This window comes from Seriola lalandi, unplaced genomic scaffold (assembly GCF_002814215.2).
Source record: "Seriola lalandi dorsalis isolate HSWRI2012SDOR001 ecotype SW California unplaced genomic scaffold, Sedor1 jcf7180002055004, whole genome shotgun sequence".
Classification (NCBI taxonomy): Eukaryota; Metazoa; Chordata; class Actinopteri; order Carangiformes; family Carangidae; genus Seriola; species Seriola lalandi.
The window spans coordinates 39,724-64,347 of NW_019525548.1; the positions used below are offsets into that span (position 1 = coordinate 39,724).

The window sequence follows — 24,624 nt, forward strand, 5'->3', positions numbered from 1 at the left end:
CCCCCGCGTGTCCATTTGAGCTGTCCAGCACTTTATTTCTGGGCTCCTGATGCTGTGTGTCGCCCACAGACGCGAGCGCTGAACCATTCCTCTGCCCTCGGTTTGGTTTGTTTGATCCAGCCGTCATGAAACGCTTTAGAGATTCAAACACAAGCTAAATTTGTATTGAAGATGCATCACCTGGGCGCGTAGACGCCGTCAGTCTTGGCCGTTTATTTGAATGTTTTCTAGACTTGTATCCATAAATGTTTTTGTATAAGATGACCCGAGGACCCTCGACTTGTGCTCATGCTGGTATTGCGATGTGATAACTTATCATATGCATGCGAGTTTTATTTCTTTTTTGGTTGTTTTTTTTTTTTGTTTTGTTTTGTCGTTTTTTTCCAAGGGGATAGGTGGGGCGGTACACATCTCTGTAGATGCTCTGATTCTGAGGGAAAGATGCATTCCTAATTTTTGTTTTGTAATTTATTTCCAATATTTCTATATTTTTGTTTTTGCAAAATTCGCACTTACATTTGTATGAGTAAGACATGACAGGAGTCCAGGAATATGTATATAAAAAGTTCTTATGTTCAGATTCTTTGTTTAGTTTCTTACATGCTGAGGTTATTTTTTCAGAAAATAACATGAATATATGCAAACTGAGACAAAAATAAAGATGTACAGAATAAAGTATTGAATGTTTATTGTATCTTGTACAGCATTTGTCTAATAAGACGGGTAAATGTATTCATCCTTCAAGTTGGATTTGGAGTTTAAGACGTGAATGTTTACAGTGGGTTTGTGTAGGAAAAGATGGCTGATTTCACTTTATCTGTGCTCCCAGGGCAGTCTGACAACGCTACTCCCATAGGCAGTACATTTAAACCAAAAACCTCCACATTTCACATTCGTTTGAGTGCAATGTTCATCTTCCCTCTTTATGTGAATTCACTGCATTTCCTGTGGTTACCCCTGGAGTTTCTCCTTTTCCTCACTTTCTTTTATTCTTTGAAGCAACTGCCCATCAACTTGACTCACCAACACTCCTGTTTTCTAAAATAGTATCTAAACTCTTCCTAATATTATATTTCCCATCAAATGTTACTTTATCGCACCTTTATTTTATTTTTTTTAATTTGGTTTATTTATTTTTCAGTGGTCATCTTCTCCCCATCAGCCTGGTCCTTGTGGTCCTGATACTATAGCCATATCCCAGACTGTCTTTGCTTACACAGATGCTCACCCTTCTCCAGTGCAATGTAACGCCATAATTTAAATTACCCTGAAGGATTCAAGGGGTTTCTACCTCTCTGCACCCTGGAAAAAGAAATATCTCCTCAGCAGTGTTAGCAGCAGGTTTTAGAAGGAGGAAGGAAATGAATGTGTTGTGAATGTGATTCTGACCTGATGTTAGTCAACCCTGGTTGAGAAGGCCTGCAGAAAACAAACAGAAGAAACTGCTTATTTTATTGTCTTGGAGAGATTTTTAGTCACATGCATGTCTAAAATGTCCACGTGACTCATTTTTCTTATATTTTTTTTTTTCCCCCACATTTGTCAGATTGTTCAGTGCAAATGAGATTGTGTCGTTAAATTTCCTCTCGAGGTGAGAGATGCGAGGACGAGTGCGATTCTTAAAGGCCGTGTTTGCCCTCGCGTCTTTTAAGAACGAACGCTGGTTTGTGGAGACGAGACGAGACGGTGTTTTAAACGCACCACAAATTTACTGTAAACGCAGGCTGTTCTACAATCAGGGTTGATCATTAATGAAATGGAAAAATAAGAATTTTGTATTCTGATGTCCTTTGCTTATATCGATGTGTGCGTTTTATTTTGCACTTTGGAATATTTCATTGTCATAAAAGAAGTTTATTTTCTATGTAAAATTTAACATTTAAGAATAAATAGATATAATTAAAAGTTCAGATGATGTATAAATATAGTGCTTTCTTTCCTGCCTGTATTTTATTATTTTTCCTATTTTGTATCTGATCTGTACACCCTGTAGATGTATAATGAATCTTTCACTACTGAAATGCAATGACCTGTTTTCTGTGCTGCCCCTCGGGAATGGGGAGTTACTACTGCAGTTTCTTATTGTATCAGATTCTTTTTTTAAGTTTGTAATAAAAAAACAGATTGGCAAAAATAAGCATGGAAAATAAGCTAATTGTGTCGTCCTCATTGTTTCTGGGTATTCAGAGGAGCAGAGGAGCGTTAGGTGACCACTAACAGCTTCAGCCTGGTCACAGATAAATCCGCCTCTTGCTGCCTGTACGAGCGTCGGACTCGGTTAATGTTGAACGTGTTAATCAAAAAGATGATGAGAAGTTAGATCCTCGTGTCTCTGTGAAAAGCCTCAGATTGAAAATTGAAATGCCAGAGCAACGTTGTCGTCTTATTGCAGTGAATAAATTCAAGTGATGTTTGATCAATAATTCAAAGCAAAGATGAAAATTCTCAAATGGTGATGAGCCAGATTGCTCACCACCACCACCTACCTCAGCTGGACCCGTCCCAGCAGATATTACTTTACATTTCATCATCCAGCTCTCTCTCTCTCTCTCTCTCTCTCTCTCTCTCTCTCTCTCTCTCTCTCTCTCTCTCTCTCTCTGTCAGCTGGAAGCTTGGCTCGCCCATGTGAGGCAAACACTGGACTGTGCTTTCTATAGTATCATGTGGTGGTGTGACATTAACATGTGTGACGGGGCTCCTCTACACACACACAGCATCCCTCCCTCCTCTCACATGTCTTAAACTGCACCCGTTCTCCATCTTTCCTCTGTCCATACACCCCCCCTCCTCTCACACACACACACACTCTTCTTCACCCCCTGCTCTTCCCTCCCTCTCCCTCTTCAGCACCTTTTCCTCTCCATCTTGCATCTTTCCATCCACCTGATCTTTCCCTCTCCTCTCCAATTCCCAGAGTCCCTCCCATGCTTCCTCGCTTTTCTTTCTCTATCCTCCCTACACACACACACACACACACACACACACACACACACACACACACACACACGTGCACCCATCCTGCTGGTCTTTGAGCTGCTGCTGCTGTTACGCAACGCTGCTCCCCTGTGTGTTGATGTGATCATTACGCAACATCTCCTACTCCTCTGGAATACTGATGAGCAGCAACGAAGGGACGGCGAGAAGCAACAGTGTCTGAAACAAAAACAAAAATCACATTGTGTGTGTGTGTGTACACGTGCGCTCGGGTGTGATCGGGCATGTGCACGTACGCAACATTTGACGAGGAAGACGTCTCCATTCGTCCACCGAAGTGAGCTTCTTTTGTCATCGACCGTTTCCTTTGTTTCTCCCGTCGGAGCCGCTGCAGATCAGACAAAGTCAAACCCGGAGCTCACGTGTCATTAAATCCCAATTTATTTCATATACATGATACAAGATACAGTTAGGACATGGCACTGCAGTTGCATGTATCCTATACATGGTTAGGACAATACAAAAACACCCAACAAAAACATGTTCATATAAAAAGAGAGAAAATAAAGCAAAACACCACAAAACAAACAAAAACTTTAAAAATGTTTTCAGTAAAGATGTTTAAATTCTTTTTTTTTTCCCGGAGTGTAATAGCTACTTCCAATAGCAAACAAGAAGATAGTATCAGAGATGTGAAGCCAACCTGAAGGTTTCAGACCAGATCCGCTGCTCAACACAGTTTACACCTTCAGACGAGCTCGTCTGCGCCACCTACAGGCAAGGAAAACAACAGCACCTTCACGCTGGTGCCACCTGCAGGCAAAATGTAAGAACTGCAGTTTTTACAGTGTGTGACACTGAGTATTTTAAATTTATAGTAGAGTATCTCACTCTGGACAGGCCAGTTAACACTTTGATGCCTAGTTTTCATGATGATGAAGCTTAATGTTTAGCCGAGGTCAGACATGACAGGTTAAGCTAACAGGCAAAATATGAAAAGACTTACACGTGACACAAGTGTAGAAATGCAGTAGCTATAACTTTTTACACACAGCTACATCTGCAGGTCTAATGTTATTTTCATTCCCTACTGGTGGCGCAGGTTAGCATGTGTCAAACTGGAGCATCTGCAACCTGCTGGACGTTACTGAGCGACAATTATACGCCCAGTTTCATGAGGCGCTTTGCATCAAAAAGAGAGATTGCTACATACTGTATGCTGTACTATAAAAGATCGTGATTTATTGCCTTTTAAAAAGGCATTCCTGACCAGTACCTTTAGTCAGCCTTGTGCAGAACATTTTAATTTAGTCAGAAAATAACTAAAGTTTGCACTCATCAACTACACTGATGTATATAAACAGCAGAATGCAGTCAATGTCAATTCAAAATAAAATGCACTGCGAAGAAAAGTCTGTTTGACTACACCATCAGGAAACTGAAACAAACACAGAAACTATCGAGAAAACACAAAAGCACCAACTGATCCAGTGTATCTAGATATAGATCAATCTTAAGTAAATAGAAAACAATCCACACAGTGATTGAAAGATGCTGTTTTCAGCTGATGTTCACCCCAAGGTCACGCACTGGCTGCACAAGGATGGGTGGCGCTATTATGCAAGTCATAAACACAAGACATCAGAGCTAAGACGTTCTGCCCCTCCTTTGACAGAGCTGTACAACAGACCATCAGCCCCCCCCCCAAAAAAACATATCTAGTTTTCAGTGATGGTTTACAGACATAAGTACACTTGGTGTAAAACAGTGAAGAAGAAAAAGACAAGTTTACTGGGTTTCATGCATTAGGATCCGCGACGACGAGGATCTAAACTGGAAGCACAAATGACTTTGGGGCATTTCTATTTAGTACGTCATAGCAATTTTACATACAACATCATCACTGAAATTAAACAAGCATTACATAACAGAGTATTATTGCCACATTTATTTTCTTTCCAAGATTACGGCGATTATGAGCACAAGCCGACCGATCACAAATCCTGCACCGGTCGAAGACACTTGAGATATAGAGTCCCATAACAGTCTGTAATGTGTTTACTAATTCAGACACAGACTCAGCCAGTTTGGCAAAAACAAAGTCAATTTATCAACTCGGATTCAAAGTTTTGCCAAATGGAACTAAGCTGCTTTTAACGTGCTCTCTGCTTCAACCAACACCGCTCTGTAGCCCTGCTAAACGTTACCCATTCACGGTAGGAAGTGCTGGATGAGGTAAATTAGAGTGTGCCCTGTCCTTTCTGTGTCCAGGCACATACTGTATATATGTACGTATGTGTAGAGAAAAAAAATCCACATAGCTCTATAAATCTGTTTTTAACATAAACATCCAAAAGCACAGTTTACCCATTGAAGTCCCTGCTTTGTCATTGGTTTTGTTGTAAATGTTGTTTCTCAAAAGGAAATAGAATTATCTGACATATTGTTGTACGTCACAATCAACAGATGCATTATTACCATCAGAATAAATACAGCACTCATTGACTATTTGGCAGATATAAGGAATAGTATCGGGTTAATAAAGCCACAGTCAGAATCCCTGTCTTAGGAAATCAAGACCATGAGACAATCGTTTAATTACAAGGTATAGAAGCAGTCAACTTTGGGCCTGGCTAAATTAAAAATATATATATATATATGTATATATCAATCCAGCCATCACTACACCACCAGCAGGCAGGTAGCGGCTCTAGCGCCCTCTACTTGCAGTGTGCGGTAAAATAAACTCCCCTACATATGAACATACCCCTCCACCGGTGAGGGCCCGTCGGCAGCAGACAGTAACCTGCAGGAAAGCACGACTCTCTCTGCGTTTGTAAATCCACAAACCCAAAAACCCGTCTTCTCTACTAAAATGTTGTGAGGCTCCTGAAGCTGCTCTGAGGTTAGTAGAAAAGGAAACTAAATCACAGTAGCTTTTAACTGTAGGTCATGCATGTTTTTTTTTTTTCCCTTCAGAAGCTTCTGTGTTCGTGGTAAATAACCTGCCACCACTATAATCTTTACACTGTTTTGTAAGAAAAAGTGCAAATAAAAGAGAAAAAAAAAGGATTAAACACTGATACACACACATATTAATGTGGTGCAGGGAGATGACTATATATATATACACAAGGTTTTTGTGTGCATGTGCGTTAACAAGAAGGAATTAACTGCGACTGTGACTGAATCGAGCCAAACTCTCCTCCTCCTCCTCTCGCCCTGAGGTCTGTGATTCTCTCTCTCTCTCTTCAGGCTGGTAGTGACGCTGTGAATCTGCCTCCTGCTCCTTTATTCACACGTTCATCTGTCCCTCTCTCCGACCGTGCCGTGAGTTAGTAAAAACATCCTTCCTCTGAGCCTCAGCTGGAGTATTTTAAAAAGGAAGTACAGACACAAACATGAGTGCAACACAAGGAGAAGTGAGGGACGGCGAGTGTGCACCAGTCTAAATACACAACTTCTAACTGACGTTTCTCATGCTTTGGTCCACTAGGAGGAAGTGCTATGCAGTGATAAAAACAGATTTGTGAAGTATTTAAAAAGCCTGTGATTCTTTTGTACCAGCCTGCTCTTTTCAGATTTCCTGACTCTCCTGAAACCGTCTTGAGACAGATCATATTTTCCATGTGTGTGTGACCATGGGAGTATCCACAACCGTCCAACTTCCTCTCTGAGTGTAGGAGCCAGGCGCTCTCCACAGGCCTTCCTGTGACCACCACTCCCATCATGCCTCACTGCCTGCCAGTGTGTATCCAAAACTCCAGCATCGTGCTAGAGCTCGACACAGTGACTGGAGGTCAGCAAAGACAAAAGTGCAAATTTAGATTCCCTTGGTGTTTGTGTCTGTGTTGAATTTTTGCGGGGAAGGGAGTTCTGCTTTTGTCTCGTTGACACTTCATGGGGTTTTTTTTTCTTGTTCCGAGGTTTTTACAGTGGGCCGTACTTCGCCTCGTATCTGGCCAGGACGTTCTTGCAGCGGCCGCAGTCCTTCCGCAGCTCAGCCACTTGCTGCCTCAGCGCGGCGTTTTCCCGCTCCAGGAAGGAGGCGCGCACGGTGATCTGGTTCTCCTTCAGCCGCCGCGCGTCACGAGAACGCTTTGCTGCCAGGTTGTTCTTCTTTCTCCTGGACCAGTATTTGTCATCCTGAGGGATTGAGATTCAGATTCAGACTTTATTTATAAGAAGAGCAGCTGTTTTGCAGCTTACTCAGTTCACACACACAAAACTTACAAACTCACAGGCGAAGCAGATGATCAGCACTTGGGTCAATACACGGAACAAGCCACAATGAATACGAATAAAACAAGTTAAATAGATAAAAAATAACACATCTTGTTGCAGTTTCTGTAGTAAATAATATGAATATATAAAATGACTGAATTCAAAAATGTAAATTTGAATATATAATTTAAAATGAGAACTGTCTGACAGCAGAAGGAATGAGGGAGTTGGAGCGGCGAGTTTTTCTCCTGAGGGGAACATCGTAACGCCGACCTGAGGGAGTGAGAGTGGAAGTGAATGAGAGGAAGGAGGTGTAGTCGAGCACGATCAACACGAGCGCCATCTTCGATCTGTAATCCACGAGCAAAAGATTTAATCTAACCAGGACGGAGCAGAACAGGTAAATGATCTCCTGTCATCCTCGTGGTGCGATCCTCATATTCTGTGAGACCTACTGCCTTATATGGTTTTCACGTTTTTATTAAACGGTTTAATTTAAATTTGCCACTGGTTACCATGACAATTACCGTTTTCCAAATTACAGCTATTAGTTCAGAGGAAAAATCACGGATTGTACAGCCACTCTGTGAATGATATCTCTTTATGATGGGGTCATAGCAGCAGATCGGCCCCACACACACACACACACACACACACACACACACACACACACACACACACACACACACACACACACACACGATTAAATCAACCTACCTTCTGTTCATCAGGAACAAACACTTTCTTGGCCTTCTTGATCATAGGCTGCGGTTTCAGCTCCTCGTCAGAGAACTTGTGTTTGCGCGGGTTGAACAGCTCCCCCCCCGGCACACTGGACAGGACCAGGTCTGTGGGGTCCGGCTGGAAATTAATGTCCACCTCGATCGCATCTGGGTCGATGGGGGAGGGCGTGTTGCGATCTGTGTGCGCGGTGAGAGAAAACGTAAGCTTGGATCCAAGAGAGGTCACTCCAATAAAACTACATTAACTTTACAGAGCAGCAATACTCGACTAGTTTATTGATTTGTCATGTGTACGTAGTAAATACCAAACACCTGCTGGTTCTGATTGCACAAATATGGGCATGTGCTGCATTTCATTTGTATTTTAGACAAAATAAAGACATAACTATGCGAATCTGTGAAAGACATGTCTTGTGAGTGAGCACAAAAGTTAAAACTGTAATTGCTCTTTCTCTTTTTGTTGTGTCAAGGACATCTCGACCTGATTCTGTTGTTATTAGGGATTTGAATGTGTTGAATGTGTTGAATGTGTATGTGGTTTTTTTTTTGCTCTAAAACGTTGGTTCCCAACCTGTGGGTTGGGGCCCACTGGTGGGCCGTTAAGGTATTGCAACAAACATTCGCAAAACAGCACAATCTTGGTGATAAAATATAATAATTAAAAACATATATGTGTATGTAAATAATGTATTTAAATACCTTAAAACGAAATGATCTTAACAGCATTAAAAATGTTTAAAAACTCCTTTCGTTTGTTTGTTTTCTCATATTAAGGCCGATCCCCGCGATAGGCCAATGATACTGAACTTTTAAGGTTCCACCGGCTGGACGACTTCGCCAACATGTTTTATGATTTTACTCAACAAAGTACCTTGAAGATATACGAGGTTTCTACAGGTCACAGTGATCCGTCGTGGACGTGATGCTCAAAGGTCGGTGTTTGTCTGTGTTACGTCATGTGAGTTAATCTTCCTCCAGCGTCTCCAGCAGCGAGAGCAACTAAAACTACACTTAACTACTTAACAACTACCCTTAACTATCTGACAGCACAAATCCTTTTTATGAAATTATTAATAATGATTATAAATAATAAATCATTATAATAATTGTAAAGGGGAATGGAAAAGATAATAAAATCATAAATAAAGGGAAACATCTGCACTCATCAGCTCTCCTAATGTTGAACAAATATTAACCTCTGTAAATCTAAATGACTCACCTGGTTTCTTCTCCTTCACTTTCACTTCTGCTGGTGCTTCCTCAGTCAAGGATTCCTCCTCATCTTCTTCCTCTTCCTCCTCATCTTCTTCCTCTTCCTCCTCTAGTTTAGCCGGCTGTAAGGTGGTGACTGTCACCGCTTCCTCTGGTTCTGAGGTGACTGTCGAGGTGGCGGAGGCGGAGGGGGAAGATGCCGAGGCAGAGACAGACGCTGCAGCAGCAGGAGTAGGAGTAGGAGGAGAAGTAGGAGTAGGAGTAGTGGTGGTGGTGGTTGTAGCAGAAACCTTGGGGCTGGATTTGCCTTTGTCGTCCACTGAGGACAGAGTCTTCTGCAGCTCCTCCTCCTCCAGACTCACAGGGATCCCGTTCTCCAGGAGGAACTCATCCAGGTCCATGTACTCCAGGTGGAAGGTCTCCCCATCATAGGGAATGGTCTTCTCCCAGATGGCTGGGGTTAGGGAGGCTGATACCCCGCCACTGCCACCACCTCCACCCCCTCCTCCCCTGGAACCTCCACCAGTGCTGGCTGCCCCAGCTCCGCCTCCCTCAACATCTTCAGATGAGCACAGCTTCTCCTTCTCTATTTCTGCAAGACAGACAGGGGGAGGGGGGGTTTAGAGGAATGGCTGCTTGCTTTTCCCGAGTGCACACACGACTTCAGGAGTCTGAGACACATGAGGAAAGACGATTCATGTGTGGAAACAGACAAGGTGGGAGGGGACACCTGGGGGGTAAACTAAGATGGTTTACAGCCAAACAACCTGTCAATGAGTTTAAAGGGGTTAGGGGTTAGGGTTACATTCTGGAAAGACCTTGAAGGTTAAACTATATGATGCAAAACAACACGTGTCATGTTTCACTTATTTTGACCATTTCTGCAATATGATTAACGTCCTGATTTTACTGGGGAAATTTCACATTCAGAAAGGCAAAATTTCTTAAATCAAATCCTTCTTAAGTTGTTTCTTTGAGTCTCTCGAATTGGTAACAAACAAGAAGTCCAGGTCAGCAGTTAATATTTATTCTGAAGAAATCTATCCTTTTTTAATTTATGTTTTTTTTTTTAATTATTATTTTCACCTTTTTTGAAATTTGATCTGTTTCTTTTATTTAAGAACTGGTATGTCTGATTTCCAATTTAAATAAATAAATGAATAACTCATAAGTTTTAAAGTGAGAGAGTAGATGCATGGTTGAAATAAAGGACAAAATTTTCTTTTTTTTTGTTGAAATTTTTGAAGTTTCATTTATTTAAGAACTGATATATCTTTAATTTAAATAACAAAAATAAAAAGTTTGAAAGTGAGAGTAGATTCCTAGATAGAAATAAAAGACAAAATTAAATTAGGCTGGAGGAGGAGGGGGGGGGGCAGAGAGTGAGCGTAGAGAAACGCACTGAGAACAGAAGAGAGTCTTTCTTGTTTTACACATGGACCCCTAAAACACAACACCACCACACAAAGTGGGGACTAGTTAACACCAAACCAGTGTGTTTAATGAAAAGCCGAGCAGTGTGTTTGTGTTGAAGTGTCTCTCCCGTGTGGATGCGCTGTCTGGAGAGCAGCTCAGAGGACTTGGAACTTTTTGTTCTTTTTTTTTGTTGTTGGTGCGGGACATCCGTCTTAATCCCGCGTCATTAACGGGCCGTGATCACATCCCGATACAATTAGCAGCCGTTAGATGTGCACAGAAGAAAACACACGCCCCAACTACATGGCTTCTTAACCAGCAACTAACTCGACGAAAATAAGCCCCCGAGAACTGAGCGCTCGGTTTGTACATTTCAATCTTACCGTCGTCGCCTTCCTCCAGGATATTGGGAGGAGGGATGTCCATAATCTTCTTTAAAACAAACGGGAAGGACTTCTGCGGAGCCGTCGAGTCGACGGTACCGCCGGGTTGAGGCACCGTTGCCACCGCGGCTTTGCCAGGCATTGTTCCGTGCCGAGCTCCGAGCAGACCGGGGCGATGTTTCCGAAATCGTTACCGACAGAGACGCCTCCTCCACGGGGAGAAACAACTGGAGCGAACGACGCGCGGGCTCTTCGCCTGTTTCACCGTTAATGCTGCGTTCAGGGCCCGTTTGTCAATATCAACGCTTTTGGGTGCAAAACAACACTAACACTAACCCCTTGTTCTACGTGCCCACCGGTCGCCCTCGTTGGATATTCGCGAGACGCGTGCCCCGCCCACTCAGGGAATAGTAGAAGCTGATTGGCTGTCAGCTCTGTCCGTATGAATATGTATCACAGCGGCTGTAAACGCACGGAGGACATGGACGCGCTTTTTTTGTTTATGTAGTAGTACTTCTATGACTGATCACCGAGATTGATTCTGCATATAGAAACGTCCTCACGTGCGTGACGTGAACCGCAACAAGAACATATAGTCTCGTGCAGCCATCATATTAATATCTTTTCCTCAGACAAACCGCAGCTGAAACATGCTAAAAATCACACATGTGCACAGTGTAACCATGACCACAACAACCACTTCATGCACGCACAAAGTACACCACATCATAAAATGCAGCGTGCTCGTGCGAAGTCTTTTCGGTGGCTGAAGTCAACCCTGCAAGACATGAACATACTCGTGGCCAAACACGTGCCCCCGCCCCCTTCTGATATCACGTGAAAGTACAATCTGTTGAGGGGCGTTGCTTCACGTACTTAGCACGTGCGAGCCAAGGAGAGCGAGATGGAGCGGGCACGCGCCTCCATCCTTCGAACAGCTGGCACGGGACCCAAAGGCAATACACATACAGCTGCAAATAATACTATATAACATAACAATATATATATATATATTAATAACAATAACACTGTCTTTATATTAATTTACCACAGTCTGATTGTACTTCCTATAATGAAATATAATGCATGGACTACACATTATAGTTTATTGTTCTCTTTTAAAGTAACCCTATGCAATGCAATTTAACTATGTTTTTAAGGAAATATATATATATTAATTTTCCACATCAAACGCGCGCAGTGCCAAACAAGAGGTAATCTCACGTTTGCATGCACACGCCGCTTGACTGCACGCGACAGTGAGCGCGCGACGATCCCTCGCCCTCATCAGCAGGATGTTTGGGTTCAGGAACACGATGTTCAAACCGCACAACAGACAACACCCCACTATCACCACTAATCTGTGTGAATGTGTGTGTGTGTGTATTTTTTTATATCTTCACCACAGTGACCTCATGGTAAACAAAGTGTGTGTGTGTGTGTGTGTGTGTGTGTGTGTGTGTGTGTGTGTGTGTGTGTCGGCTGTAACTGCCCCAGCAGAGAGGAGGCCAGTTCAATCCCCGCTGCAGCAGACTGAACACAAAGAGACCAGGCTGATGCACCGTTTACACTCCCCTCTTATCTGAATGAACAGTACTATAAGCAGAGATAAGTCCAGTTCCAGGTGCCGCAGCCTTTGCAGTGAGCACTTGTTAAACAAAGTGCAATCATAACACACAAGATAAAAGTTTTTTGATGAATTTCACCCTGACTGGATAGTGATAAGGAAATATATCTATACATGTAATATGCAATAAATCAATGTAGATGTTTTAATAACAGGAAACTGTAATATATACATAGGTGGATGTTATAGTCAAACTGCCACTTTGCAGAAACTGGTGCCAATTTATACAGAAAGACGGATGTTTTTTCTGCAGTTTGTATTGTATTATAGGAGAATCGTCACATTAATAACAAATTCAAAACTTATGTGTTTTTTCAGTTTGCCTGCTGAGTCTTATTTTTACTTCATTTTTTCACTGTTCAAGTGCAAACACACAATATACTGCAAACTTTATATGAATAGTGTGGATTGTTGGCTCCCCTTTACCTTAACTGAGAGGAATATAAACAATGACTGATTCGTCTAATTTATAGTTTATAGTTATATCGCTAGTGTCATATGCATATTTTATCTGACTATATTTAAGCAATATCACACGAGAGGAAGCGCTGCCTTGAAAACTATGACCGAATCACAGCCGTGCTGATATTCAGTACATCACGACATCGAGTGCGATATTGCTTTTATACAAAAGTTCTACGAGCGCCATATTAGCTAAATAAGCAACAACAGATTATCATTTGTTTGTTGGTCTTATCATTTATTTGGCTACAACAACACAAATAGATCCGCAGCTGAACTGTTGTTAAACAAGTTTGTTACAATCTAAGATAGATCAAATTACTAACTGTTGTAAAAATGAACATATTTTAATGATTTTAGTCTTTATTTATTTTAACATGTGCTTCCAAACTTAATTTCGTTGTGTTTTTAATGCAATGACAATAAAGAATCTATCGATCTATGAATATGAATGGACACAGCTTGAGATGCTCTCTTTGTCAGGATGATCAATATCAAGGTGGCAGGTGTAACTGGGTCAGTCTGGCTGTGCAATCACAAACTTTTCTTAAATCACTGTATGGTAAATAAAGTAGTCATCCCTGGTTACCTGCCAAATATCCTGCAGAGCTTGTGTCCTTTGTGTACACTGCAAAACATGCAAAGCTCCCCCTCCCCGTCTTAAACACGCCTCAGTGCCCTCTGCTGCCTGAAACACCGTACTTACTCTCCTGAAGCAGCTCGGACTGGAAGTGGCCTCGAGGTCCAACTTTTATTTCAGGACAAAATGAGAACAACAGGGTTTTGTATGCACATAAAAACACATCCAATCAGTATTACTGTGGCGTCCTGTCTGCAGCAGGAGGAGCCAGGCTGTTTTACAAACGTACAACACCGAGAGAAAGTTCAGCGCCGTGAGAAAACGCAGCATGAGGCACAAAGCTTCTCCCTCCTCGTCTTTCCTCTTTGTTAGACACTGGAAGACATAATCACTGTAAGAAAAACGAATGATTGATCTGCCGGTGCCGTTTACAGTCCGGTGCAGATGATTGATTGATCTTTCTTTTGGTCTCAATGATAAAAGAGAATATGTAATCATTATTGGCTGCAGCTAAGACAACAAGGTGACGCATCAGTGTCATATTATTAACAGGCACCAAAAACAAGACAGTTAAACTGTCGGTGCAGATATGTGTCTAGATCAATAACAATAAACTCATGCACCAGAGGCATGTATAAGTTGGAGGAATTAATAATATTCAGTATATCAAAATGATGCAAGCTTCTTCAATCAATTCTTAAAAATTAATTAGTAATTTGTGGCATTTTCTTTTAATATTTGTCTTATTTTATCTAATATTAAGTCTAATAATATGCTATAACTTACAGTCTAGTATTGACGAGGAGGCCAGCAGCCTTTAAAGGTTTTAGAACAATTTAAGTTTTATACAAGAAGTCAGATTTTTCATATCTAATAAAGTTATGCCGGTGAGATAATGTAAAGAAACTATTCTGTCACATACTTGAAACATGAGAATTGTATTCTGCTCTACGTGGCATCAAACTGTGAGACACACTGCAAACAGAAGGCAGGAAATTCATCCGACCTGACGCGTTTAGATCGTAAAATTCAATGAATAATGCCCCATTTATGTTTGAGTTTACAAACAGGTCATTATTTTTGCATGTATTTAACATGTGCTCCAGTGACACAAAGGTGTATATTATATATTTAACTGTAAAATATGTGAGCAGCTTTGTTAAAACAGTGCAACAGATGGTTAAAGAGCCACTTCATTGCTTGCCTCATACACAGTAAGAGACAAGCAGCACATAAAAACTACATTTCTCTTCGATGCTCAGCAAATTATCACATTATTCTCAACTGTGACCATCAGAAACTGTCACCCTGTAAATTTACAGACCATATTAAGAGGGTCTAGTACATGAATGAAAGTGGCAACAGGTGGGGGAATATCTAGAATCTGATTGTTCCCAACTTTAGGCAGCACAACAACAAGTTATATTTCCTGCACGCATCGCAATGAGAGATCAATATAACTAGGTTTTAGTCAATACCTGAACATAGCGTACAGAGACAGGCGAGTACAGGTGAGGAGAAAGAATAATAAGAAGAGACCATAACATGTGATCCCAACATATCGCAATCAATTACAGCCAGGGAACTTTGCTGCTGAGCCCCCCCCCCCCAACTCTCTTTTCCTGTCTCTCAAATGAAGCCTAAAAGAGAAAGTAAGCAAGAAAGTATAGATGAAGAACTGAACGCAGAAAGAAACTAATGATGTGATGAAACCCAGAGTGAGGACTGTTTCAGTGCTGTTGCATCAGGAGCTGCCGTGTTGTGACTGTACGGAGAAAGAGCACAGACAGTCTGCTGACACAATACAGCTCGCTGCCTTTGATCATCCGTCCACATTTCCACATCAACTGGACACATTTCCATAAAAGCCTGAACCTGCAACAGGGGTAACATCAACATACGACTGCGGTCACCTCAGACTAGAGACCAGACGACATTTAATGCCATTCAAATGAGTGTTGGGAGTGGTTTTGTGAAAGTTGTCTATTAGTAACTTTAAACCAATGGTGAAAAAAGTATTAAACTCAGTATTTCTAACTTTATTAAAGTCATTTTAACAGCTAATATTATGCTGTTATCAGATTATGGCTAGGTTTTATTGTAGAAACACCTCTCTGTATAACAATAATAAAAACTTTATTTATATAGCACCTTTTAAAAACAGTTTACAAGTGCACACAAACAAATCAAAAGCAACAATGCAATACACAAACTACTCACACAGTTGAATCAACACCTCTAAAACTGATCTTTATATCCTTATTTAGGATCCAGCTACTTCATGTTTTGCATGTAAACTCTTTCCCAAGAAAAGTGGGACCATTTAGTCACATAAATGTGATGCACTAGAAAGTAAAGCACGTCCCTCAACTTCTACTCCACTGCAGTAAAATTCAGTAACACCACATGGAGGAGGCTTCCACAAAAATGCACCTCAAGTGCTTTAATAAATACAATCCACCATAACAAATGCGACGCTTTGACATATTTCAACCCTGATTTTTCTGCTTGAAAAACACATGTATATTTATATATATATATATTTATATTTTCTTACCGGTGTCATCAAAGGCCGGGAAGGAGAAAGGATATTCGGCCAAGGACTTGAGGAGATCAGGAACGTCGCTCCTGTCTTCAAAGACGCTTTGGTTTGCAGTTGACATGATGAACAACCTGTGAAAACTGTCTTAATGTCTAAAAGTCCAACTGCGAGTGAGAAACGCTCGAGCTGCGACTGTGAGTGAGTACGTGTGTGCACGCGCGCGTGTTTGTGTGCGTTCAGTGACTTTTTTTTTTTTTTTACCAACTTTGCAGCAAGTACACATCACGAGGACTCCAGCATGTGTCCAAACAGCCTGTATTATAATGAGCAGAAGTGAGGCCACGCCCCCTTCCTCCCTTTAATCGTGTCGATTCGATGACAAGTAGAGCACGCGCCTGTCAGTCACGCCGCCGAGCCAATGAGAGGAGAGCAGGGGGCGGGCTCTGCTGAATGATCACCACAACAACAACAGCGCCCAGCCGAGCACATTTCTCTCCACGCACGGCAGCACGTGCGAGCCGGAGAGGGCTCGAGGCCAGGTACAAACGAGCTCCACGCGCCATCTAACGGCCCGAGTGAGTAATGCACTAAAAGAAAAAATAAAGGTGATGGCACAAAGTAGAGGAAGTATTACCAGTCCTCCATCATGTTAGTTAAGCATTTTATTCATACATGCAATATTTAAAGGTTCAACCCTGTATCAATGGTTTATAAAGATCAGCTCTATGAACTTAACCCATTCTCAAAAATCACTTACATTTTTCTTCTTTTTTTTTTAAATTATATTTCAGCACCGATACATTTCAGCACTATAATATGCCTGAAAAGTGTTTTGTACTTGAATAATTGAAAGAATAATAAAAAATAAAAAAGTTTCCATGTCGTTCCATTGCAAGTAAAAGTCCTGTATTCAAAACGTTATTTATTTAAGTATTTTAGCAACATTTACTCATCAAAAACAGCAGCACTTACTGCAGAACATTGGCCCCTGTGAGTGTTATATTATTATACATTTTATATTTATTAATTTCTTAATGTTCAAAGCTGTTGGGTGGTTTTAGCTCTATTACAATGTATCATGAACTCATTTTGTTTTACATATAAAATCTGAATTTGTTAAGTTTCAAGTAAAACTAGAATTAGACCTCATTGTTGTATCCCTCCGCCACTCAGACTAGTTCCACGTTACAACTCTATTTATCCAGAGTCGGATAAAATATGAAGCATTTGTTTGAAATTTTGTCATAATTTCTATGTTCTGTCTGGAGTTATGGCTTGAAAGTGTTCTCCGAGGTCGCTGTGACCTTTGACCTTTAGCCACCAAAGTCTAATCAGTCGCTCCTTGAGTCCAAGTGAACGTTTGTACCAAATTCGAAGAAGTTCCATCAAGGCGTTTCTGAGATATCGTGTCCACGAGAACGGGCAGGATGGACGTCGCCGGCGAGGAGGAAGAACAAACGAGTCTTTGCTTCAGTACAAATTAGAACTGAACAATACAATTTTTATTTGTATTAAAGGTTGAGAGTGAAACATCATTTGTGGGGTGTATTTTTAATGCAGTCAGTCATCGTCTCTCTGAGTGAACTATGGAACGAAAGCTCTCGTCTCTTTATCGAGTCCCTGCTTTAACTGAAGGGAAAAGAACTAAACAATATTCAAAATTAAATATAAACCCTGTTATTTATGTTCCGTGATTAACTGTGTTTGTGTCTGCTGTGTTTTTCAGAGCAGTACCAACATGAGTCTTACTTTCACAGCATTGAGTAATTTGTATTGAGGTTTTAGCTGGACAGTTAAGAGCGATACAAGTAGCTCCTTACATAGTTTTAGGAAATTAAAAGTTTACCAATTTAAAGTAAATGGTATACGGCATTTTGACAAAGCAAATCTCAAGCTGGACACTTTGCTAGTTTGATCTCGTCACCTGTTCATTTTGGTTTTGTCTTGAAAACTCTTAATACACTGATATGATTCTTTGGTCGTTACAAAAATGGCTCACAAAGCCAAAAACATCAATTCTTCTCAGTCCTGAAGTAAAAAGTTGTACTTCCCAAAGTCAAACTCATCGGGCATGATGAGCATGTCTTCCCTGGCTTTGGCCAGCTTCTGTCGCAGGAAGTCCCGCCTCTCGGTCCACTCCCGCAGCTCCTCCGGGCTGTGGGCGTAGTCGCAGCACACACCGTCAGCGCAGCCGCCATCCAACCTGTCAGTCATTAACAGGATGATTAACGTTTTAACATCTTTCATTTTCATTTTATTTCTCTCGTTGGTTCTAGTTTTCTGTGTCTGAGTGACTCCCTTCACATTACGCATTAGTTATGTGAGACACTGTTAATATACTTCTATTATTCAGAGCAGTTTTAAGATAGAAATTCATCACATCTACTTAAAACTAGAATCACCTCCTTGTGGTTTTATCGCTCCGCCACTCAGACTAGTTCCAGGTTACATCCCTGTTTATCCACAGTCAGATAAATTATTAACCATTTGTGTGAAATTTGGTGTAATGGCTAGGAAATGTTTTCTCAGGTCACCGTGATCTTGACCTTCGACCACAAGAATTTTATCGGTTCATCCTTGAGTTAAAGAGAACGTTTTTAACCAAATTTGAAGAAGTTCAGTCGAGGCGTTGTTGAGATATCGTGTCCACGAGAATGAGACGGACGGACAACCTGGAAACAAGATGATTGCTGCTCCGACTGTCGCAGACGTGGAGGAATAAAAATGTACTAGTGAAGCAAACATTTATACCCTTATACAGGGTATACACATATATATATACATATACATATAACAGAACTATAATGTTCAGGACCACATGTGAGTGGCTGAATCCCGTCTACCGTTCAGACGACGTTAGAAACACTGGAAACAGTTGTCGAGTATATTTTTTTCTTAAATGTTGGTTTAACATCAGCAACGTTTCTCTGACTGTCTCTTCCACGTCACTGCAGCAGGGTGATAAGTTAAACCACCGGAAGATCCACAAAATAACAGATTTCCAAGGATCCCTTCAACAGTGACTCATTTTCTGAATCCAAACACTGATCCAGGAAAAAGGTCTTACTTGGGGCAGAGGTCAAAGTTTGTTCCAGGAAAGCGGTAGCTCCACGTCAGAGCCTCGTCTTCTCCCTCGCAGCTGAACACTCGGTCCTTGTGCTTCTCGGTGGAGATATGCTGCTGCCACTGCCGCTCGCTGTTACTGTGTTTGCCGCACAGACGGCAGTGGAAGCCGCTCTAAAGCACAGAGAGGAAGCGGCGGTGTTGAACGGTCAGGAAGGTTTAGCTTTGGTGCCAGTGGAGCCATTTTGTTTTTTATTTTTGGTCTTTGACTTTATCGAACTGAAAAACAAATGTAAAACCCACCATTGGTTCGGCATAGTCAGTCGGCATGACGATATATTTCTCCTCTGGAACGGGCGGGGTGAACATGGCGCCATCTGCCTGGCGGTTCTGGGCAGTTAATGTCAGCCACATGTCGTAGATCTGCTGCATGTCCAGCACTGCAGGCACAGAGAAAGAAAATCAGACGGTAGGTGTCTGTATGTAAACAGGGTTCCTGCACCGTAATCAAAGCTTTTAAAGACCTCAATACATTAAGATTAAGACCGAACCCTGTGGAAATGATTCTTTTACTCAGACTTTTGTTTTTGCTCTCCTGTAAATGCTCTTTTAAAATAGAAGCAGAGTAGAAAATTCAGATGTAAACACCTGCAGCAGCACATGTATTAAAGCACCACACCATTCATTTTGCATGTTGGTAGAAATAACTATTACTTCCTATTATTGCTAAACATTTTTCTAAATCCTACGACAGAATTTCAGATTCATTTTTAGATAAAAAGAGGGAAAATAACATGTTCTTAATGTTTAATAGTGCAGACCTTCACTTTGCAAGGTAACTTTTCCTTTATTTAATTATCTACCTGCAAACCATTGAGTGTAGATTTATGCCAAACTACCAGGTTAGCGCCCCCTAGTGTGTCGGCATAACCACATCTTAAAAACAAATGTGTGTCTGTGACATGAAAAAGGAGCACCATCATTATTATTGCTTTGTTAGCTTTGTTTTTTTCTACCAGTCTTAAACAAACTATCTGCAAATGTAATACCTACAATAAATTCAGGGTAAATACAGTATAAGACATTTTCAGATCTTATTTTCCTAAAGCATTCTTACTGACCCGCAGGAACCCTGATTAATGCAGTGTCAGACTTTTTTAAATTAATGTTCATCACATCGTAGGAGTTAAACTGCACTTAATCTCCATTGTACAAGTTTCTCAACGTCACACAGCAGTATACAGATATATTTAAGCTTTAGGGGTAATGATGACGTATTGACCATGACGATATCTGCCACCCTTTCCTAGATGATCTTCCTGGTGATCTTGTTGACCTATTGCAGAAGGGGCGCCCACACTGTTTTTATTTTATTTATTTTAGTAATTTTTATCATTATATTTTTGTGTGTGTTTTGTTCTCTTCATCCCATCGACATGATAATAATGTAAACAAGAATGTTTATGATGGTAACAATGTGGTTATGATAATTCATTTGATGCAAGTTAATTGATTTCTGTTTGGCAGTTTGGTAACATCTGTGCTGTCTCGCTCTTTGTGTGAAAAATTGATAAAAAATATTGTTTAAAAAAAAAAAACTAGCCTAAACTCGTAACTTATGTTGGGTAAGTTTTCAATGTAACTTTATTATTTAATGGAAACTGTAATGTAGAGGGATTTTAATAACTCACAGTCATTATTCTTCATATACATCCACATCTCCCTCTCCTCTTGGCTGTGAGCGAAGGTGCACTTCCCTGTGTAGTTACATTTCCTTTTCTCCAAAACCTGGGTGCATATCTGTGAAGACAAGACGTCCTGCTGTTAAACACAGATCACCGTGTGCAGGACAAAACTTCTTCGAATCTTTAAAGAAGCACACGTGCAAAGCGTAGCAAACATTGCAAGAAAGAGTGAGGAAGACAAAAATATTTGATGCGTTCAAGTGCAAAAGGAACAGAGGACGCACACCTACATCATACTGCAGAGGGAAGTTCTTGGCGTGCGGCAGTGGTCGGACCTGAACCCATTTACTTCTCTCTAAGGACTTGACCAGCAGGACCCGTCTGTCTTTAGTCCAGCTGAAGACGATGTCACAAGGAGGACAGATAAAGTTTACTTTAATTTGTTTCATCGTGATGTTGGCAGGTTTATCTGAAGGCACCAGTGATTTGTGTTTGTGATATGTTTTTTTTAAGCAATCTTTAAAATTTCACTCCCACATTTGATGTCCTGATATTTAACATTAAATACACATTTTCTTGACTTTTACAGGAACTTTGCAGATATATTTATATATTTCTACTCACGGATGTCTGGCCTTGGCAGTGCAGTACTTGAGGGCCTTTTCTGGTTCACTGATCAGACCGTCCCGCCAGCACTGAGCGCAGGCAAACTTCATCTTCATGTTCAGATTCTTCCCAGTTCCTCCTCCTCCTCCTCCTCTTGGTTTGCTCCCACCACCTCCAGAAGACAACTGCTTACAGAGACGATGCAGGACAAGTTACGTTTAAACGCTGCGTGCTGCAGAAACAGTGTTCTTTCAATAAAAAAGATAATTGTCTCTTACTCTATTCCCTTTCTGTTTGCTTGAGTCTTGCTCCTGCTTGTCATAATACTTTGCGGCTACTTTCACAATCTCATCAGGGCTGATACCTGTAAATATCACAAACACACAGACACAGAAATTAGGTTTCATTTTGAGACAAGCTGCTGCCATCTTCTGGTTTTCACCCGCAATATTGAAAAGGGACATTTCTACACTACCTTTAATTATCATTATTTTAACCACATTTAATAACTCATTTAACAGTTGTTGTTTTTTTTTACCTCTATTAATCTTTATTTGCCTTGTAGAGGAGGGAAAATAACACATTTGTGGTATGTAATGACCGTTTATATGTAATCCTGCTTTAATATGGTTGATTTGATCTGGTCAACAATAATAAACTGTGATGAAATCCAGAACAGGCCCAGACATGGAGCAGGAGGAACATCAGTGCCACAAGAGGATTGTTCAATTAACAGTTTTGATTGATTTTTTCAGCCACTTGAAGGCAGCAGAATAAACCGTCATCATATGGACAAAGTAATACTTTCACACACAGACATGGAGCAACAGCACCTGGTAAATATAAGTTTAATATTCACGCTTTCTTCTTCTCCTTTTGGTCTCTACCAACTCCCGAGGGAGTTTTTTATTTTTTTATTTTATTCTTTTTAAAAGAGCTTTTCCACTAAAAACTGCTGCAGGAAACGACACTGATGAGAGTGGGGAATGTGAATTAGAACAGTGACAGTTAATTAATCAATAAATATTGATAAATGCATCTTTAGAAGTAAGCAAATATGAATCAAAAGTGTTTAAACCTAATTCTACTTTAATGATATATTTTGTCATCTCTTCAGTGTTTACCTTTTTTTTTCCCCAAGTTAACAAATGAAATCGTTGCGAGTGTTTCCACTGCATGTGCCTGATGTGTCGACACGTCACCTGTGTCTGTACCTGTGTGTCGCTGCACTCTCCAGGTCTTCAGCTCGATGATGGAGTGGGCGTAATGGCAGTTGTTCTCTCTCTGGCAGCCGTACCGGATGGCTTGGTGGCACAAATCCAGCTGGCACAGGACGCTCAGCGGACGCACCTTTCTGTAGTTCACATTGTGGGTCCTCACCACAAATGCCAAACACCTGAAGGGGCAAAGAGGCAGAAATCAAGGTGTGTTCAGGAGTGAGAGAAAGAGCGAGAGTTAGGTAAGAGGACGAGGACTCGCAGGGACACATTCGTTGGAAACATGCTCACTTGTTAGCGTCAAAGGCGTGGAGAGCGTCCAAGTTCGAGCAGGTGGTGTGACTGACTCTGCAGCGCTTACTGATGATTCGAGGTTTACTGTCATAGCATTCCTAGAGAGACAGAGACACAAATAAAGAGGAGAAGAAACAAAACAAAAACAAGACCAACAACAGAAAGGAACAAAGAAGACACAGACACATTAAATTAAGAGGATGAATGTCTTAATAAATGAATATTAATGAATAAATCTATTATGATTATTATGAGACATTGTGTTTGTTATCGCGCATGATTTCAGGGAAACGTGAACATGTTAAAACATTTAGGGAAAACATAATTTCTGGAAAATATTACAGGATACAGAAGAATAATAATATACATAGTGACATTAGAAAATAGTAAACGTCAATATTTCTACAATAAACCATAATTAAATATTAGAACAGAAAAGAGAATAATAAAATACTTAAGAATATATATATAATAGCAAAAATAAGTAAAACAGACATGACAGAGAGTTGAAAGCAGGTTTGTAAAATGATAAATCAACTGTAGCAGTGCACTGACCTGACAGAGGAACATGAACGTGCCCTTGTGTTCCTGCAGGAGGCGTATGATGCTGGTAACAGGGTCCAGTGTGACGGACGCCGGTTCAAACAGCAGGCTTCTGTCCAGCATCCCCTTCCTCTCCTCTGTCCAAACATCGATCTCCAGCTGGTTGTAGGCAAACGTACAATCCTCTCCGAACTTACAGTCGCCCGTATCCAGCAGCTCTGGACGCGAAGGAAAACACACACCAGTCATGTTAACCAATCCTTTTTGATTACAACTTCCCTCTTTGACTACACAGCTGTTTGAATTACAGCAGTTAGCATGTGACTGGCATGGCTGGTTTCCTGGATCCATTAGTCTCCAGTTCCCTCACACTGTGTCTGACCAATCAATGTGGTAGCTTAGTTAGCATTCTTGTACAGCTTTTGCTAGCGGCTACAAGGCACAGCACTGCTTTGAGCTAAATGCTAACATCAGCATTGCTAACATGCTCACAATAACAACGCTAACATGCTTACATTTAGCATGGGTATAATGTTTACTGTCTTAGTTTAGCGTGTTAGCATGCTAACATTTGCTAATTAGTGACACAAAGTTCAGCTGAGGCTGATGGGAATGTTTTTACAGTGTCAGAAAATAGTTTCTTGTGGCACTAGATGAATTTAGAGGATCACCCAGATCATCAGGGTTTATCCTCTGGGCACCAGATATCTGGACCAACTAGTCTGCCCACGTAATACTTTTATTATATAGACATTTGTTTGCTGGACCAAAGTGTTTTTTGAGGGTAATTGAACTGTAGGAGAAGCTTTATGGTTTACAGATGGGACACAAACATCCAGGTGTTTTCCCTCCAACAGCTACAAACTAGTATCACGCCTATGAGAGCGTCACATGTGCGTATTGACCAATCAGTAACATCCCGTCCCACTAGCAGGAGCGTAAGATGACACCCTGATATCAATCTTTCATTTGATTCTGTGATCCTTACTCCTGCAGAGCACAAAGGGCCCTCTGAAGGACGTGTGAGCGGGCATCAGTCGCACTCTGGTCCACTCTGAAGGATGACCCGCCTTTCGTCTACACAACAGAATGT

General features: G+C 41.1%; 2 protein-coding genes across 3 annotated transcripts in view; both read right to left on the minus strand.

Annotated features, from left to right (window-relative positions):
* Positions 1 to 3,357: 3,357 nt before the first annotated feature.
* On the minus strand, positions 3,358 to 16,530 carry tefb (TEF transcription factor, PAR bZIP family member b). Of its 2 annotated transcripts, none has more exons than XM_023397200.2 (4): positions 16,139 to 16,530; positions 9,121 to 9,705; positions 7,876 to 8,078; positions 3,358 to 7,080 (listed from the first exon to the last, which is right to left on the minus strand). In XM_023397200.2, the coding sequence occupies exons 1-4, from the start codon at positions 16,242 to 16,244 to the stop codon at positions 6,865 to 6,867; spliced, it is 1,110 nt and encodes a 369-aa protein (XP_023252968.1). In that variant the 5' UTR covers positions 16,245 to 16,530; the 3' UTR covers positions 3,358 to 6,864. The 2 variants fall into 2 exon arrangements, with proteins under 2 accessions (XP_023252968.1, XP_023252967.1); XM_023397199.2 differs by lacking the exon at positions 16,139 to 16,530 and adding an exon at positions 10,913 to 11,273.
* A 1,073-nt stretch (positions 16,531 to 17,603) lies between these two features.
* Positions 17,604 to 24,624, minus strand: part of LOC111647564 (zinc finger CCCH domain-containing protein 7B-like) — a 12,740-nt gene continuing 5,719 nt past the window's right edge. Inside the window, 11 exon segments of the mRNA XM_087171461.1 lie at positions 17,604 to 18,326; positions 19,191 to 19,360; positions 19,490 to 19,626; positions 20,878 to 20,986; positions 21,162 to 21,267; positions 21,496 to 21,662; positions 21,756 to 21,841; positions 22,692 to 22,873; positions 22,986 to 23,086; positions 23,544 to 23,749; positions 24,520 to 24,624. Coding sequence (XP_087027587.1) covers positions 18,146 to 18,326; positions 19,191 to 19,360; positions 19,490 to 19,626; positions 20,878 to 20,986; positions 21,162 to 21,267; positions 21,496 to 21,662; positions 21,756 to 21,841; positions 22,692 to 22,873; positions 22,986 to 23,086; positions 23,544 to 23,749; positions 24,520 to 24,624 — 1,550 coding nt within the window. The 3' untranslated portion in view covers positions 17,604 to 18,145.

Bases quoted from the DNA above. Each gene is read 5' to 3' on its own strand.
- tefb (XM_023397199.2), bottom strand. From the start codon at position 11,054: ATGCCTGGCAAAGCCGCGGTGGCAACGGTGCCTCAACCCGGCGGTACC. The intron at 9,706-10,912 runs GTAAGATTGAAA...TCTGTCTTGCAG, and splicing joins CCTGGAGGAAGGCGACGACG to AAATAGAGAAGGAGAAGCTG. The intron at 7,081-7,875 runs GTAGGTTGATTT...TCAATCCCTCAG, and splicing joins TTGTTCCTGATGAACAGAAG to GATGACAAATACTGGTCCAG.